A 14,534-nucleotide genomic window follows, 5' to 3' on the forward strand; every position below is an offset into this window, starting at 1 on the left:
GTGTAAGGAAGAATGTTGTAAATGTTTAGTGAGTGGACCATGATCTTTTGAATGTGGTTTTTGCATTATTAATATGCTGTTCATCTGATGATGTATTTCTCATGTCTACATCTGTTTATGTATGTACTTGAAAAATAATTACCATTTTAAAATTAATGTTTTGTATATGTAAACATTTGTCTTTCTAAAACATTACAATTGACCCGATTTGATAACGTTGTGATGTGGAACTACAAGTCCCATCTGCCATTAGTCTAGTTTAGTAATGCTGCTGGTCGACCAAGCATGTTCACTCTGTTGGGACTACAAGTCCCATCTGCCATTAGTCTAGTTTAGTAATGCTGCTGGTCGACCAAGCATGTTCACTCTGTTGGGACTACAAGTCCCATCTGCCATTAGTCTAGTTTAGTAATGTTGCTGTTCGACAAAGCATGTTCACTCTGTTGGGACTACAAGTCCCATCTGCCATTAGTCTAGTTTAGTAATGCTGCTGGTCGACCAAGCATGTTCACTCTGTTGGGACTACAAGTCCCATCTGCAATTAGTCTAGTTTAGTAATGCTTCTGGTCGACCAAGCATGTTTACTCTGTTGGGACTACAAGTCCCATCTGCAATTAGTCTAGTTTAGTAATGCTGCTGGTCGACCAAGCATGTTCACTCTGTTGGTGTGTTGACGTGAATTCCCCTCGCAGTTCCCCGGAGCAGCGCACAGGTAAACAAATATTCGTCATAAACATTGTTCATTGATATAAACTGGGAAATATAATTTATAATTGTATAACATGTCCAACAACAACGTGTATAAGTTAGTTGTGTGCTTCAAATATCGTACCTTGCTATCTAATTTAGTGACCGCAGAACGACGTTACATAACTTCTTGTTTGGTAACATCCATGTGCCAGCCAGCTCATGTCCATTCATGCAAGTTAGCAGTAACTTTTGTATATAGCTTTGCATGCAAGTTACCCGTAAATTAGTTATTGCCTGTTACAAATTGCAAGACATGTCAACACTGTTAATTGAAACATGTGAAAGTTAGCTTACAAGTTAGTTAGCTAACCAACGTTACATCACAGATACATTGACTTTGGTTACATAGTTGATCTGCCCATAGTGCGTGTAGAAACTGATTCCTGTCCTCTATTTGGTCCCCTTGTCCTTCTCTATCTGGCCCCACTTGTCGTTCTCTCTGTCCCCGTCTCTCTGTCCCGCTGTCTCTCTCTCTCTGTCCCGCTGTGTCTCCCTTCCCTCTCCTACCCCTGTCTCTCTCTCTGTCCCACTGTCTCCCTTCCCTCTCCTACCCCTGTCTCTCTCTCTGTCCCGCTGTGTCTCCCTTCCCTCTCCTACCCCTGTCTCTCTGTCCCACTGTCTCCCTTCCCTCTCCTACCCCTGTCTCTCTCTCTGTCCCACTGTGTCTCCCTTCCCTCTCCTACCCCTGTCTCTCTCTCTGTCCCCCTGTGTCTCCCTCTCTGTCTCTCTGTGTCTCCTTTCCCTCTCCTACCCCTGTCTCTCTCTGTCCCGCTGTCTCCTTTCCCTCTCCTACCCCTGTCTCTCTCTGTCCCGCTGTGTCTCCTTTCCCTCTCCTACCCCTGTCTCTCTCTCTGTCCCACTGTCTCCCTTCCCTCTCCTACTCCTGTGTCTCTCTCTGTCCCACTGTGTCTCCTTTCCCTCTCCTATCCCTGTGTCTCTCTCTGTCCCACTGTCTCCCTTCCCTCTCCTACCCCTGTCTCTCTCTCTGTCCCACTGTCTCCCTTCCCTCTCCTACTCCTGTGTCTCTCTTTGTCCCGCTGTGTCTCCCTTCCCTCTCCTACCCCTGTCCCGCTGTGTCTCCCTTCCCTCTCCTGCCCCTGTCTCTCTATATCTACTATCCCTCTCCATTTGTCTCTCTGTCTATCTCTTCTTCAGAACCACACCACCACCATGCCTGAGGGTCCAGAGTTACACTTGGCCAGTCTGTTTGTCAACAGGATGTGTGGCGGAGTGGTCTTCACCGGGCCAGTACAAAAATCAGAGGTCAGTAAGAACCCTGAGGTCTCCTTCTCCTGCCCGGCCTACACCATCATCGCCACTTCCAGAGGCAAGGAGGTCCGCCTCACTCTAACCCCTCAGAAGAGTGACTCTGCCCAGGGGAGATGCAGGCGGTGGGTAACCGAGAAGTTAAGAGGCGGAATAGTCGCCACAAGGTTACTGTTTTTTTGTGTGGTGGTGGACCAAAAATATGAAGTTGCTTTGAAAGATGGAGAATGAAGTATCATTCTATTATATTGTTAGGGGGAAGACAGGTCAGGTCAACCAGGTCCAGACCATGGACATCGTCCTCCGTTTCGGAATGTCTGGATTCTTCCGTTTCACCACAGAGGCGGAGCTTCCGAAACATTCCCACCTGCGGTTCTACACCAATGAGAAGCCCTGTAGGGTTCTGAGCTTTGTGGACACACGCCGCTTTGGCAGCTGGCAACCCAACGGGACCTGGCAACTCAACCGAGGGCCCTGTATCATGTTTGAGTACCTGAGCTACAGGTAGCCATTGTTCAAACTCCAGAACCTAATAGAAGATGAAATGGATCATCATTACACAGTGGGATTAGATCCTATTAGAACAACAACAGGGGCTACAGATCCCTGGGGATTAGATCCTATTAGAACAACAACAGGGGCTACAGATCCCTGGGGATTAGATCCTATTAGAACAACAACAGGGGCTACAGATCCCTGGGGATTAGATCCTATTAGAACAACAACAGGGGCTACAGATCCCTGGGGATTAGATCCTATTAGAACAACAACAGGGGCTACAGATCCCTGGGGATTAGATCCTATTAGAACAACAACAGGGGCTACAGATCCCTGGGGATTAGATCCTATTAGAACAACAACAGGGGCTACAGATCCCTGGGGATTAGATCCTATTAGAACAACAACAGGGGCTACAGATCCCTGGGGATTACATCCTATTAGAACAACAACAGGGGCTACAGATCCCTGGGGATTAGATCCTATTAGAACAACAACAGGGGCTACAGATCCCTGGGGATTAGATCCTATTAGAACAACAACAGGGGCTACAGATCCCTGGGGATTACATCCTATTAGAACAACAACAGGGGCTACAGATCCCTGGGGATTAGATCCTATTAGAACAACAACAGGGGCTACAGATCCCTGGGGATTACATCCTATTAGAACAACAACAGGGGCTACAGATCCCTGGGGATTAGATCCTATTAGAACAACAACAGGGGCTACAGATCCCTGGGGATTACATCCTATTAGAACAACAACAGGGGCTACAGATCCCTGGGGATTAGATCCTATTAGAACAACAACAGGGGCTACAGATCCCTGGGGATTAGATCCTATTAGAACAACAACAGGGGCTACAGATCCCTGGGGATTAGATCCTATTAGAACAACAACAGGGGCTACAGATCCCTGGGGATTAGATCCTATTAGAACAACAACAGGGGCTACAGATCCCTGGGGATTAGATCCTATTAGAACAACAACAGGGGCTACAGATCCCTGGGGATTAGATCCTATTAGAACAACAACAGGGGCTACAGATCCCTGGGGATTAGATCCTATTAGAACAACAACAGGGGCTACAGATCCCTGGGGATTAGATCCTATTAGAACAACAACAGGGGCTACAGATCCCTGGGGATTAGATCCTATTAGAACAACAACAGGGGCTACAGATCCCTGGGGATTAGATCCTATTAGAACAACAACAGGGGCTACAGATCCCTGGGGATTAGATCCTATTAGAACAACAACAGGGGCTACAGATCCCTGGGGATTAGATCCTATTAGAACAACAACAGGGGCTACAGATCCCTGGGGATTAGATCCTATTAGAACAACAACAGGGGCTACAGATCCCTGGGGATTAGATCCTATTAGAACAACAACAGGGGCTACAGATCCCTGGGGATTAGATCCTATTAGAACAACAACAGGGGCTACAGATCCCTGGGGATTAGATCCTATTAGAACAACAACAGGGGCTACAGATCCCTGGGGATTAGATCCTATTAGAACAACAACAGGGGCTACAGATCCCTGGGGATTAGATCCTATTAGAACAACAACAGGGGCTACAGATCCCTGGGGATTAGATCCTATTAGAACAACAACAGGGGCTACAGATCCCTGGGGATTAGATCCTATTAGAACAACAACAGGGGCTACAGATCCCTGGGGATTAGATCCTATTAGAACAACAACAGGGGCTACAGATCCCTGGGGATTAGATCCTATTAGAACAACAGGGGTATAGTGCCAAACATCAACATTAAAACCTTTTCTTGTTTGTTGTCTACAAATCCTCCCACCATCAGTTCAGATGGTAACCCAAGGTTTCAGGGTTCAGATGGTACATGTTGTAGTGGATGTGACTATATGACCACTGTTCTACATTGTCGTACGTCGTTTCTGTTCCAGGGAGAATGTCCTTTCCCACCTGTCCGACAGAGCGTTCGACCGGCCCATCTGTGAGGTTCTGTTGAACCAGAAGTACTTTAACGGCATTGGCAACTACCTGAGAGCTGAGATCCTCTTTAGGTGACCCACAGCCCCAACATCTATGCCTGATTTAGACTATGAGACTGTTTTACTATTAGAACCATGTGTTGTCGGCTATTGTGAGTCAGAAACGAAGCCACCATTGTTGCACATTTTCCATCTATATGACATTTCTTTCCTTCCCTGATGAATTGAAATTCCCTATAATTCTTCATTCTCATCTTGTGAGAGAAACGGACCTTCTGATACAATGAGCGTTAATTGAGTTACTCATTCTTCCATTCTTTTAGATTAAACATCCCTCCCTTTGTGAAGGCTCGGACGGTTCTGGAAGGACTTCAAACACATCTGTCTGACGAGGACCGGAAGTCAGTTGTTAAAGTGGAGGTCAAAGAGGAGGTCACCAACAGAGAGGTCAAAGAGGAGGTCACCAACAGAGAAGTGAGAAGGCAGGCCAGGTTCACTGGTCATTGCATTACATTTAAGCGATTACAAAAACCGGTAACTGTAATCCGTTACCAGCAAAAATATTGTAATCAGATTAGATACTTTTGAAAAACTAGATGATTACTTTTAAATTCAGAAAGGATGTTTGCGAGAGAAAAAAAAAATCTGACACTTCTCTGTTTTCTCAATGACATTCAAATCAGCATTGAAAAAAAACGCAAGTTTCACCTGAGCGAGTCTGACCACCAATCAGAGACCACTATGATGTCAGAGACCACTATGATGTCAGAGACCACTATGATGTCAGAGACCACTATGATGTCAGAGACCACTAGGAAATGTGTTTGATGGATTGTGAGGAAAGAGCAGGAAATAGGCTTTTGTAGGCTGCAGTCCAAGCTATGCCTTCTAACGGTGCAACTGCTGTCGGCATCCAAAGACTATCTATGCTTCTACGCGGTTTAGCTGATAGCATGATGCTACGCGGTATAGCTGATAGCATGATGCTACGCGGTATAGCTGATGGCATGATGCTACGCGGTAAAGCTGATAGCATGATGCTACGCGGTATAGCTGATAGCATGATGCTACGCGGTATAGCTGATAGCATGATGCTACGCGGTATAGCTGATAGCATGATGCTACGCGGTATAGCTGCTATGGGGTATAGCTGATAGCATGATGCTACGCGGTATAGCTGATAGCATGATGCTACGCGGTATAGCTGCTATGGGGTATAGCTGATAGCATGATGCTCCGCGGTAGTCTTTCTGTTATTCATATATCCACTAACTACTGTTTCCTGTGTTGATCAGATCTCAGACAGAGCTGCTGTGAAGGAGGATGAGAGTGAGACTCCAGACCTGCTCCGTCTCTGTCACACAGTACCTCTGGAGGTCATCAAGTTAGGTACAATAATATGCTCTCAGTTTTCCCATTAACTATCAAGTTGTGTACAGTATAGCTCTGCTGTCGGGTGCAGTATCACTGCTGACTGTGTTAACTGAACTGGAACAATCTCTCATAAAAATGACCCTAATTGGCTTGTTAAACCTACCTATTACGAGTCTCAATTTCCTGACAGACACACGAGTCATTGTACGTGACCACCAACCATGTAACGTTATGAATCAACAGCTCTTGGACGAAGGAAAGAGATTGGTAATAGTCGTAGTGACCTCAAGTTTACCGTAATTTTGTTTTTTTATTTCCTGTTCAGTTTGCTGTTTTTAAACCTAATTTACTGTAATTCAGTTTTTTTTTTTTTGCCATGGCATATATCATAAGCCATCTGGGGGCCATTTTGGGGAAGAAGGTCCTTTTAAGAAGTCACCAGTGCTGACCGCCACGGCTAATAACATTTAGAGGAAACACTGGTGTTCCCTCTGCCTTGATGACCTTTATTAGGTGGTAAAGCTTACGCTTCCTCGCTGTTTTTGTAGGTTGTTTAATGAAATCTATTGTTGGAATACAATACAACTAAAGAACAAAGAAGGCCCTCACACTATTTAAAGCCCCCCCCCCCCAATTCACAGCTTTGTTGACAACGTTTCAATCCGAAACGGATATTCGTCAGGCCAAACACACTGTGTTCACATTCCAACATATACACATTTCACCTCACATGACCACATGACGCATGGTGGGTTCAAACACAATGTGTATCTCTAATAATTTGATATCAATGAGATGGGCAGGTGTAGTAGTTACAGACAATATTTAAACTCAGCAACAAAAAAAAAAGAAACGACCCTGTCTTTCAAAGATAATTTGTAAAAATCCAAATAACTTCACAGATCTTCATTGTAAAGGGTTTAAACACTGTTTCCCATGCTTGTTCAATGAACCATAAACAATTAATGAACATGCACCTGTGGAACGGTCGTTAAGACACTAACAGCTGACAGACGGTAGGCAATTAAGGTCACAGTTATGAAAACTTAGGACACTAAAGAGACCTTTCTACTGACTCTGAAAAACACCAAAAGAAAGATGCCCAGGGTCCCTGCTCATCTGTGTGAACATGCTTTAGGCATGCTGCAAGGAGGCATGAGGACTGCAGATGTGGCCAGAGCAATAAATTGCAATGTCTGTACCGTGAGATGCCTAAGACGGCGAGACAGGACGGACAGCTGATTGTCCTCACAGTGGCAGACCACATGTAACAACACCTGCACAGGATCGGTACATCCGAACATCACACCTACGGGACAGGTACAGGATGGCAACAACAACTGCCCGAGTTACACCAGGAACGCACAATCCCTCCATCAGTGCTCAGACTGTCCACAATAGGCTGAGAGAGGCTGGACTGAGGGCTTGTAGGCCTGTTGTAAGGCAGATCCTCACCAGACATCACCGGCAACAACGTCACAAACCCACCGTCGCTGGACCAGACAGGACTAGCAAAAAAGTGCTCTTCACTGACGAGTTGCGGTTTTGTCTCACCGGGGGTGATGGTCAGATTTGCGTTTATCATCGAAGGAATGAGCGTTACACCGAGGCCTGTAATCTGGAGGGGGATCGATTTGGAGGTGGAGGGTCCGTCATGGTCTGGGGCAGTGTATCACAGCATCATCGGACTGAGCTTGTTGCCATTGCAGGCGATCTCAACGCTGTGCATTACAGGGAAGACACCTTCATGTGGTACCTTTCCTGCAGGCTCATCCTGACATGACCCTCCAGCATGACAATGCCACCAGCCATACTGCTCGTTCTGTGCGTGATTTCCTGCAAGACAGGTATGTCAGTGTTCTGCCATGGCCAGCGAAGAGCCCGGATCTCAATCCCATTGAGCACGTCTGGGACCTTAGATCGGAGGGTTCAGGGCTAGGGCCCGGGAACTTGCAGGTGCCTTGGTAGAAGAGTGGGGTAACATCTCACAGCAAGAACAGGCAAATCTGGTGCAGACCATGAGGAGATGCACTGCAGTACTTAATGCAGCTGGTGGCCACACCAGATACTGACTGTTACTTTGATTTTGACGCCCCCCTTTGTTCAGGGACTCATTATTCCATTTCTGATAGTCACATGTTTGTGGAACGTGTTCAGTTTGTCTCAATTTGTCAAATCTTATGTTCATACAAATATTTGCACATGTTAAGTTTGCTGAAAAATAAATGGAGTTATTTTTTTGCTCAAGTTTATTTACAAAATGACCAAGTAGGAATGTGACCGCTTAGTTAGTTTGTTTGACCTGACAAAGATCAGTTTCAGGTGGAAACAAGGGCCTTGTTCTATACTGGTATTCTTCATTAGCCCAGCACCTACAGTATGTTTTTAACAGTGTGAGGGCCCTCTTGTTCGATACTGGTATTCTTCATTAGCCCAGCACCAATTTTTTTAAGGGATGTGCCTATGACCACAAACGTTTTTTATAGAATACAATGTTTCAGAGCCTTGCTCATTTCCTGTCTTTTACAATAGAACCATTCAGGCTACTGTTCTGGTTCTATTTATAGGATTCCCTCCCTGTATGACTGTTATTAGCTGGTAAAGGTTACGACCCAGAGAATAAGGCTGTTTTATTAGTGGTTACGACCCAGAGAACAAAGCTATATTTTATTTGTGGTTACGACCCAGAGAACAAAGCTATATTTTATTTGTGGTTACGACCCAGAGAACAAAGCTATATTTTATTTGTGGTTACGACCCAGAGAACAAAGCTATATTTTATTAGTGGTTACGACCCAGAGAACAAAGCTATATTTTATTAGTGGTTACGACCCAGAGAACAAAGCTATATTTTATTAGTGGTTACGACCCAGAGAACAAAGCTATATTTTATTAGTGGTTACGACCCAGAGAACAAAGCTATATTTTATTTGTGGTTACGACCCAGAGAACAAAGCTATATTTTATTTGTGGTTACGACCCAGAGAACAAAGCTATATTTTATTTGTGGTTACGACCCAGAGAACAAAGCTATATTTTATTAGTGGTTACGACCCAGAGAACAAAGCTATATTTTATTAGTGGTTACGACCCAGAGAACAAAGCTATATTTTATTAGTGGTTACGACCCAGAGAACAAAGCTATATTTTATTAGTGGTTACGACCCAGAGAACAAAGCTATATTTTATTAGTGGTTACGACCCAGAGAACAAAGCTATATTTTATTAGTGGTTACGACCCAGAGAATAAGGCTAGATTTTATTACTGGTTACGACCCAGAGAACAAGGCTATATTTTATTAATATGTATGACTGTTATTAGGTGGTAAAGGTTACGACCCAGAGAATATGGACTACACTGACTTTAAATCGTGGCTCCAGTGTTACTGTGTGGAGGGGATGAAGTCCGTAAGAGATCACAACGGCAGAACTATGTGGTTCAAGGTGAGCACACACACACTGCACACACACACATCACACACACCTTTCAGACATCTAATGTGATTGTTTTGTCTGGTTTCAGGGAGATCCAGGTCCCATGGCTCCTAAAGGTGAGGCACTAGCAGAGCCTAAAACAGAAGAGAACCCTTCCACAATCCTACAGTCTCTTACTCTAGTTAGTGGTTAACAAAGCCAGGCCTAAGAAACTGACTGGCGGTTTAGAATGCATCAGTAATGCCAGTTTAACTTGTTATGGCTGCAATCCCCCTATTGGGATAAGTGTCATCAGCAACCGCTGAATAGCATAGCGCTACATACAATAAATATTACTATAAATATTTATATTCATGAAATCACAAGTGCAATATAGGAAAACACAGCTTAGCCTTTTGTTAATCCACCTGTCGTGTCAAATTTAGAAATTATGCTTTTACAGCGAAAGCAATCCAAGCGTTTGTGTAAGTTTATCGATCGCACGATAAAACATTAAGTACAATTAGCATCAGGTAGCTAGGTCACGAAAATCAGAAAAGCAATCAAATTAATCGTTTACCGTTGATGATCTTCGGAGGTTTTCACTCACGAGACTTCCAGTTACACAACAAATGTTCCTTTTGTCCCATAAAGATTATTTTTATATCCAAAATACCTCCGTTTGTTTGGCGCGTTATGTTGAGAAATCCACAGGAAAGAGCGGTCACGACAACGCAGACGAAAATTCCAAATAGTTTCCATAATGTTCACAGAAACATGTCAAACGTTTTTTTACAATCAATCCTCAGGTTGTTTTTAAAATATATAATCAATAATATATCAACCGCAAATGTCTTTCACAGTAGGAGAGGGAAAAGCAATACCTATCCAAACTGTTGCGCGAGCAAAACTCATGTGACCACTTGACTCGATGTTATTGTTCTGGCTCATTTTTCAAAATAAAAGCTTGAAACTGTGTCTGAAGACTGTTGACACCTTGAGGAAGCTGATAGGAAAAGGAATCTGGTTCATATCCCTTTAAATCCAGCAAAGGGAGGCTATGGAACATGGAGCTTCAAAATAGAAGCCACTTCCTGTTTTGATTTTCCTCAGGGTTTCGCCTGCAATATCAGTTCTGTTATACTCACAGACAATATTTTGACAGTTTTGGAAACTTTAGAGTTTTCTATCCAATACTAATAATAATATGCATATATTAGCATCTGAGACTGAGGAGCTGGCCGTTTACAATGGGCACCTTTTCATCCAAGCTACTCAATACTGCCCCCTGCAGCCATAAAAAGTTAAATTCATTGGGTTGATCTCCTCTTCTCATCCGCTAGATGCCAAAACAAAGATGATAGTGAAGAAAGAGGATGACCATGATTATAAAGGGGGAAAAAAGGTGAGTTGGGATTGTTCCCTCAGCTACTTTAACTGTACAGTAAAAACATGAGCACGCCTCCCATTCTCATCCCTCATCAGGTAAAGAAGGCCCGCTCTGAGAGCACGATGAAGCCAAAATACATAAAGGAAACGGAAGTCCCTCAGAGACGGGCAGGAAGGAGGAAATAAACAAGCCTCAGCAGAAGAGCCCCGGTCCAGAGTCCAGTGAGATGAGGAGCTTTTTGATCATTTGTCCTTCAACTTTGCCTGCATCGTGATTTGTCATGATTTGTGAATCCTCCGTGTTCCAGCCCCACAGACATGGAGTGGGACCAGAAGCCAGACAGTAGAAGAATATTGTCCATTTTCATGCAGGAAACAAAAAAATTATATATATTTTTTTTGCTTTCAATCCAGAAGCTGCTAGGTAGAACAAGCAAGTAGCTGTAGGCACAGAGCTATTACTGAACGGGGCCATTTTAAAAATAAAACTGTCTATGTGTTCTATGCAAGAGAAATCCCCTTTTTGTACCATGGAATAAACAACGTTTGATCTCATTTTGGTCTGCTTGCTTTGAGTGCTGTGTGACGCAAAGGAATATTGAGAGTATATAATATAAATATATTATATTTAAAGTATATAAATCCTTCATTTATGTACTTATTTCAACAACATCCACAAAACTCAATTTGAAATATGAAGGAAAAAAATGCACGGGGTCCCGTTTTAAATTACATGCAGCTTAAAGCCTTCATAAACACTACATTTCAATGTTACATATCAGCTGTAACTGTCGTGTTTTATAAAGGGTTCTTAAATGTGGCATAACTGACAAACCTGTGCTTCATTAAGGATGTCTAGCCTTTCATGCATTTGGTACAGCATTGCAACGGCAGGATATTGGGTTTAATTCCCGGGACCACCCATGCGTAAGCATTTATTCATGCATGACTAAGTCGTTTTGGATAGAAAGCTAAAACGTTTCTAGAAAGGCCCAACCTCTTTCCCTCTGGTGTACAGTCAACATTGGACCTGACCTCAACTTCCACCAAAATGCTTCAGGTCGACACTGAAGTGCAGTTATGCAGAACATGTTGGTCTTTCTACCCACTTGTTTTTTCCACAAATTCCCTTTGGATTTTGTATTCCATATACAGTGATTTGTATTCCATATACAGTGATTTGTATTCCATATACAGTGATTTGTATTCCACATACAGTGATTTGTATTCCATATACAGTGATTTGTATTCCACATACAGTGATTTACATTGGGAGCATTGATATGAAATAAATATTAAAACCCTCAAAGATCGGACACTTTTTTTTTCTTCCATTTCCTCCTAAAATAACAACCCAAATCTAACTGCCTGTAGCTCTGGACCTACAATGACATACCCAAATCTAACTGCCTGTAGCTCTGGACCTACAATGACATACCCAAATCTAACTGCCTGTAGCTCAGGACCTACAATGACATACCCAAATCTAACTGCCTGTAGCTCAAGACCTAAAATGACATACCCAAATCTAACTGCCTGTAGCTCAAGACCTAAAATGACATACCCAAATCTAACTGCCTGTAGCTCAGGACCTAAAATAACATACCCAAATCTAACTGCCTGTAGCTCAGGACCTACAATGACATACCCAAATCGAACTAGAGAGAATAAAGTAGACGGCACGGGTCAAATTGTTGATTTATGACCCTGTGTCCATGATGACGTGTACATGTCCAAATATGGGCCTCAGGCCAGGACATCCTGTTCCTGTGGTCGCGTGTTAGAGGGTGTGTTATTGTATATCTATATGGCATCCTTTGAAGTTGTCATGCTGATTGATGTCTAGGGACCTGGTTGAACTGGGGGGGCTCTGTGTTTGAACTTTTGAAAGAGTATGGCCCCCCCACCCCCAGTTTTATTGCCCTTATGGTTGCTATCTATGAAGCAGGAGTGTGTGTGTGTGTGTGTGTGTGTGTTAGATACAAGGTCCCTTGGCATTGTGTCCATTTCAAGCTTTCAACAACAATTAAACAGCCATCTAAATAATGTTTCTCAGCCTAGTTTCCTATTTAGTTTACATTTACATTACATTTAAGTCATTTAGCAGACGCTCTTATCCAGAGCGACTTACAAATTGGTGAATTCACCTTCTGACATCCAGTGGAACAGCCACTTTACAATAGTGCATCTAAATCATTTAAGGGGGGGGGGGGGGTGAGAAGGATTACTTATCCTATCCTAGGTATTCCTTGAAGAGGTGGGGTTTCAGTTCTCTTTATATGTACAGGCACAGAGCTTCCAGATGGCTCCAGCCTAAGGATGTTCAGTGCATGTACACCTGGGGAGATTAGAACCCCAAAGAAAAGACCCTAAAGGTCATTTCAGATTCATCATGACAGCCTCTTTATGAAAGGCCTTTACTTGTGGCTAGACAGCTTCTACACAGCTTAAAAAAGAGATGTGAATAAGTGAATCCCTCCTAATGGATATTTCTGAAGGCTACTGGACATAAGTGATTGGGAAGCGACTGTTAGACGTGGATTCTCAGAAGCAAACTGCGCCCGGTCCTTTACGTAGCCCTTCACGATCACACCATTTTCAGCGTAAATCCAAATAATCACATACCCAAGAATATTTATATATTTAAAAACGAAGTGTGCACTCTGAACGACTTCGTAAGACACCAGGCAGCAGTCCCATGACAGATAACATAGACTGTGAAGCCCTCCTAATGGATATTTCTGGAGGTGAGTAAGTGAAAAATATATTTTAAGTTTTGTTTGAATGTTATCGTGATATTATTGTAATATTAAGCACGGTGTTATTTGTGTTTTAAACAGGGGGGACAACGATTTTTTTTAAATATTTTTTTTTAGGTATGATGGACAACTGACACAACGGGTGACTTGGATTCATTAGGGACTCTGAACGACATCGGAGGAACCGATGAAACAGACAGTATTATGCCTTTTTGTATGAAAAGTTTTCCAAACACTCCAAGAACAGGGAATTTAAACGTCCCGACAACTCCCCCTGGAAACCTCAACCCACTTGCTACACATTCCATGCCCCAACAACTAACGCACAACTGTGGCCCAAGTGCATTGCGCAGAATCACCCCGGCCCAAGAAGGGCTACAGGGCTGAAAATGTACGGATTCAAGAACTGGCTCTCTATGTATGTACATGTTTATAATCCACATAGTGTGAATATTGTTTTCCAGAAAGTTAATAACCCCCTAAACCGAAATATGAAATTACCTTTAGGATCTCTTACCAACCTATTACTTTGTGGTTCTAATCTCATTATTTCAAAATCGCCACTGTGTCCAAATCTCTAACATTCCTGATCCTTCCCATATATTTTATCCCTAAACCTCCCACAATAACTATTGTCTATTGTTAGTCTCAGTGACCTTACTGACAATATCCCCGTTTAAAACAGATCGAAATACGTTGGATACAGTTTTCATGTCTTTCATTATGCAGACATTTGTTTTATTAGACTATATTTATCATTGGAAATACGGTTGTCACCCCCCTTGGAGGCTTGGTGCGTGTACAAAGAAAAGGTATATTATGTATGCAACACCCTGTATATTTGGTTTAGAGAACAAAGGCAGTGAATTCAAACAACAGGAGGGGATGTCGAGACATTTTGTCTACAACCGGGGGTGGGGGGCACCGGGCGCTGATTAGAGATATCAATGTTTAACTCCGGGCGGTCGGCAGATATCTGGACATGCCGTATGCATGATAGTGCACACCTTGGTTTCAAACGATTCTCTACAGATAGAATGGGGCTACATGCTTGGGCCCCTGTTGAACACACACACCCCCTTTTGTTTTTGAATCGCACACACGCAC

The 14,534-nt window shown here is 43.3% G+C and overlaps 1 protein-coding gene across 4 annotated transcripts; it reads left to right on the forward strand.

Moving 5' to 3' along the window:
- Window positions 1-609: 609 nt before the first annotated feature.
- Window positions 610-11,223, forward strand: neil1 (nei-like DNA glycosylase 1). Of its 4 annotated transcripts, none has more exons than XM_064990230.1 (10): window positions 610-712; window positions 1,906-2,183; window positions 2,272-2,520; window positions 4,444-4,563; window positions 4,815-4,965; window positions 5,787-5,880; window positions 9,188-9,309; window positions 9,389-9,416; window positions 10,623-10,684; window positions 10,765-11,223. In XM_064990230.1, the coding sequence occupies exons 2-10, from the start codon at window positions 1,921-1,923 to the stop codon at window positions 10,852-10,854; spliced, it is 1,179 nt and encodes a 392-aa protein (XP_064846302.1). In that variant the 5' UTR covers window positions 610-712; window positions 1,906-1,920; the 3' UTR covers window positions 10,855-11,223. The 4 variants fall into 4 exon arrangements, with proteins under 4 accessions (XP_064846302.1, XP_064846303.1, XP_064846304.1 ...); XM_064990231.1 differs by having other exon boundaries at window positions 4,815-4,938; XM_064990232.1 differs by having other exon boundaries at window positions 1,906-2,141.
- The last annotated feature ends 3,311 nt before the right edge of the window (window positions 11,224-14,534 follow it).

The sequence above is a fragment of the Oncorhynchus masou genome, chromosome 15 (genome assembly GCF_036934945.1).
Source record: "Oncorhynchus masou masou isolate Uvic2021 chromosome 15, UVic_Omas_1.1, whole genome shotgun sequence".
Classification (NCBI taxonomy): Eukaryota; Metazoa; Chordata; class Actinopteri; order Salmoniformes; family Salmonidae; genus Oncorhynchus; species Oncorhynchus masou.

What these genes read in the sequence shown, in the direction of transcription:
- neil1 (XM_064990230.1), top strand. Translation starts at nt 1,921, where the DNA reads ATGCCTGAGGGTCCAGAGTTACACTTGGCCAGTCTGTTTGTCAACAGG. An exon ending in TTTGAGTACCTGAGCTACAG is followed by an intron (nt 2,521 to 4,443) that starts GTAGCCATTGTT and finishes TTTCTGTTCCAG; the next exon opens with GGAGAATGTCCTTTCCCACC. An exon ending in TCTGGAGGTCATCAAGTTAG is followed by an intron (nt 5,881 to 9,187) that starts GTACAATAATAT and finishes GACTGTTATTAG; the next exon opens with GTGGTAAAGGTTACGACCCA.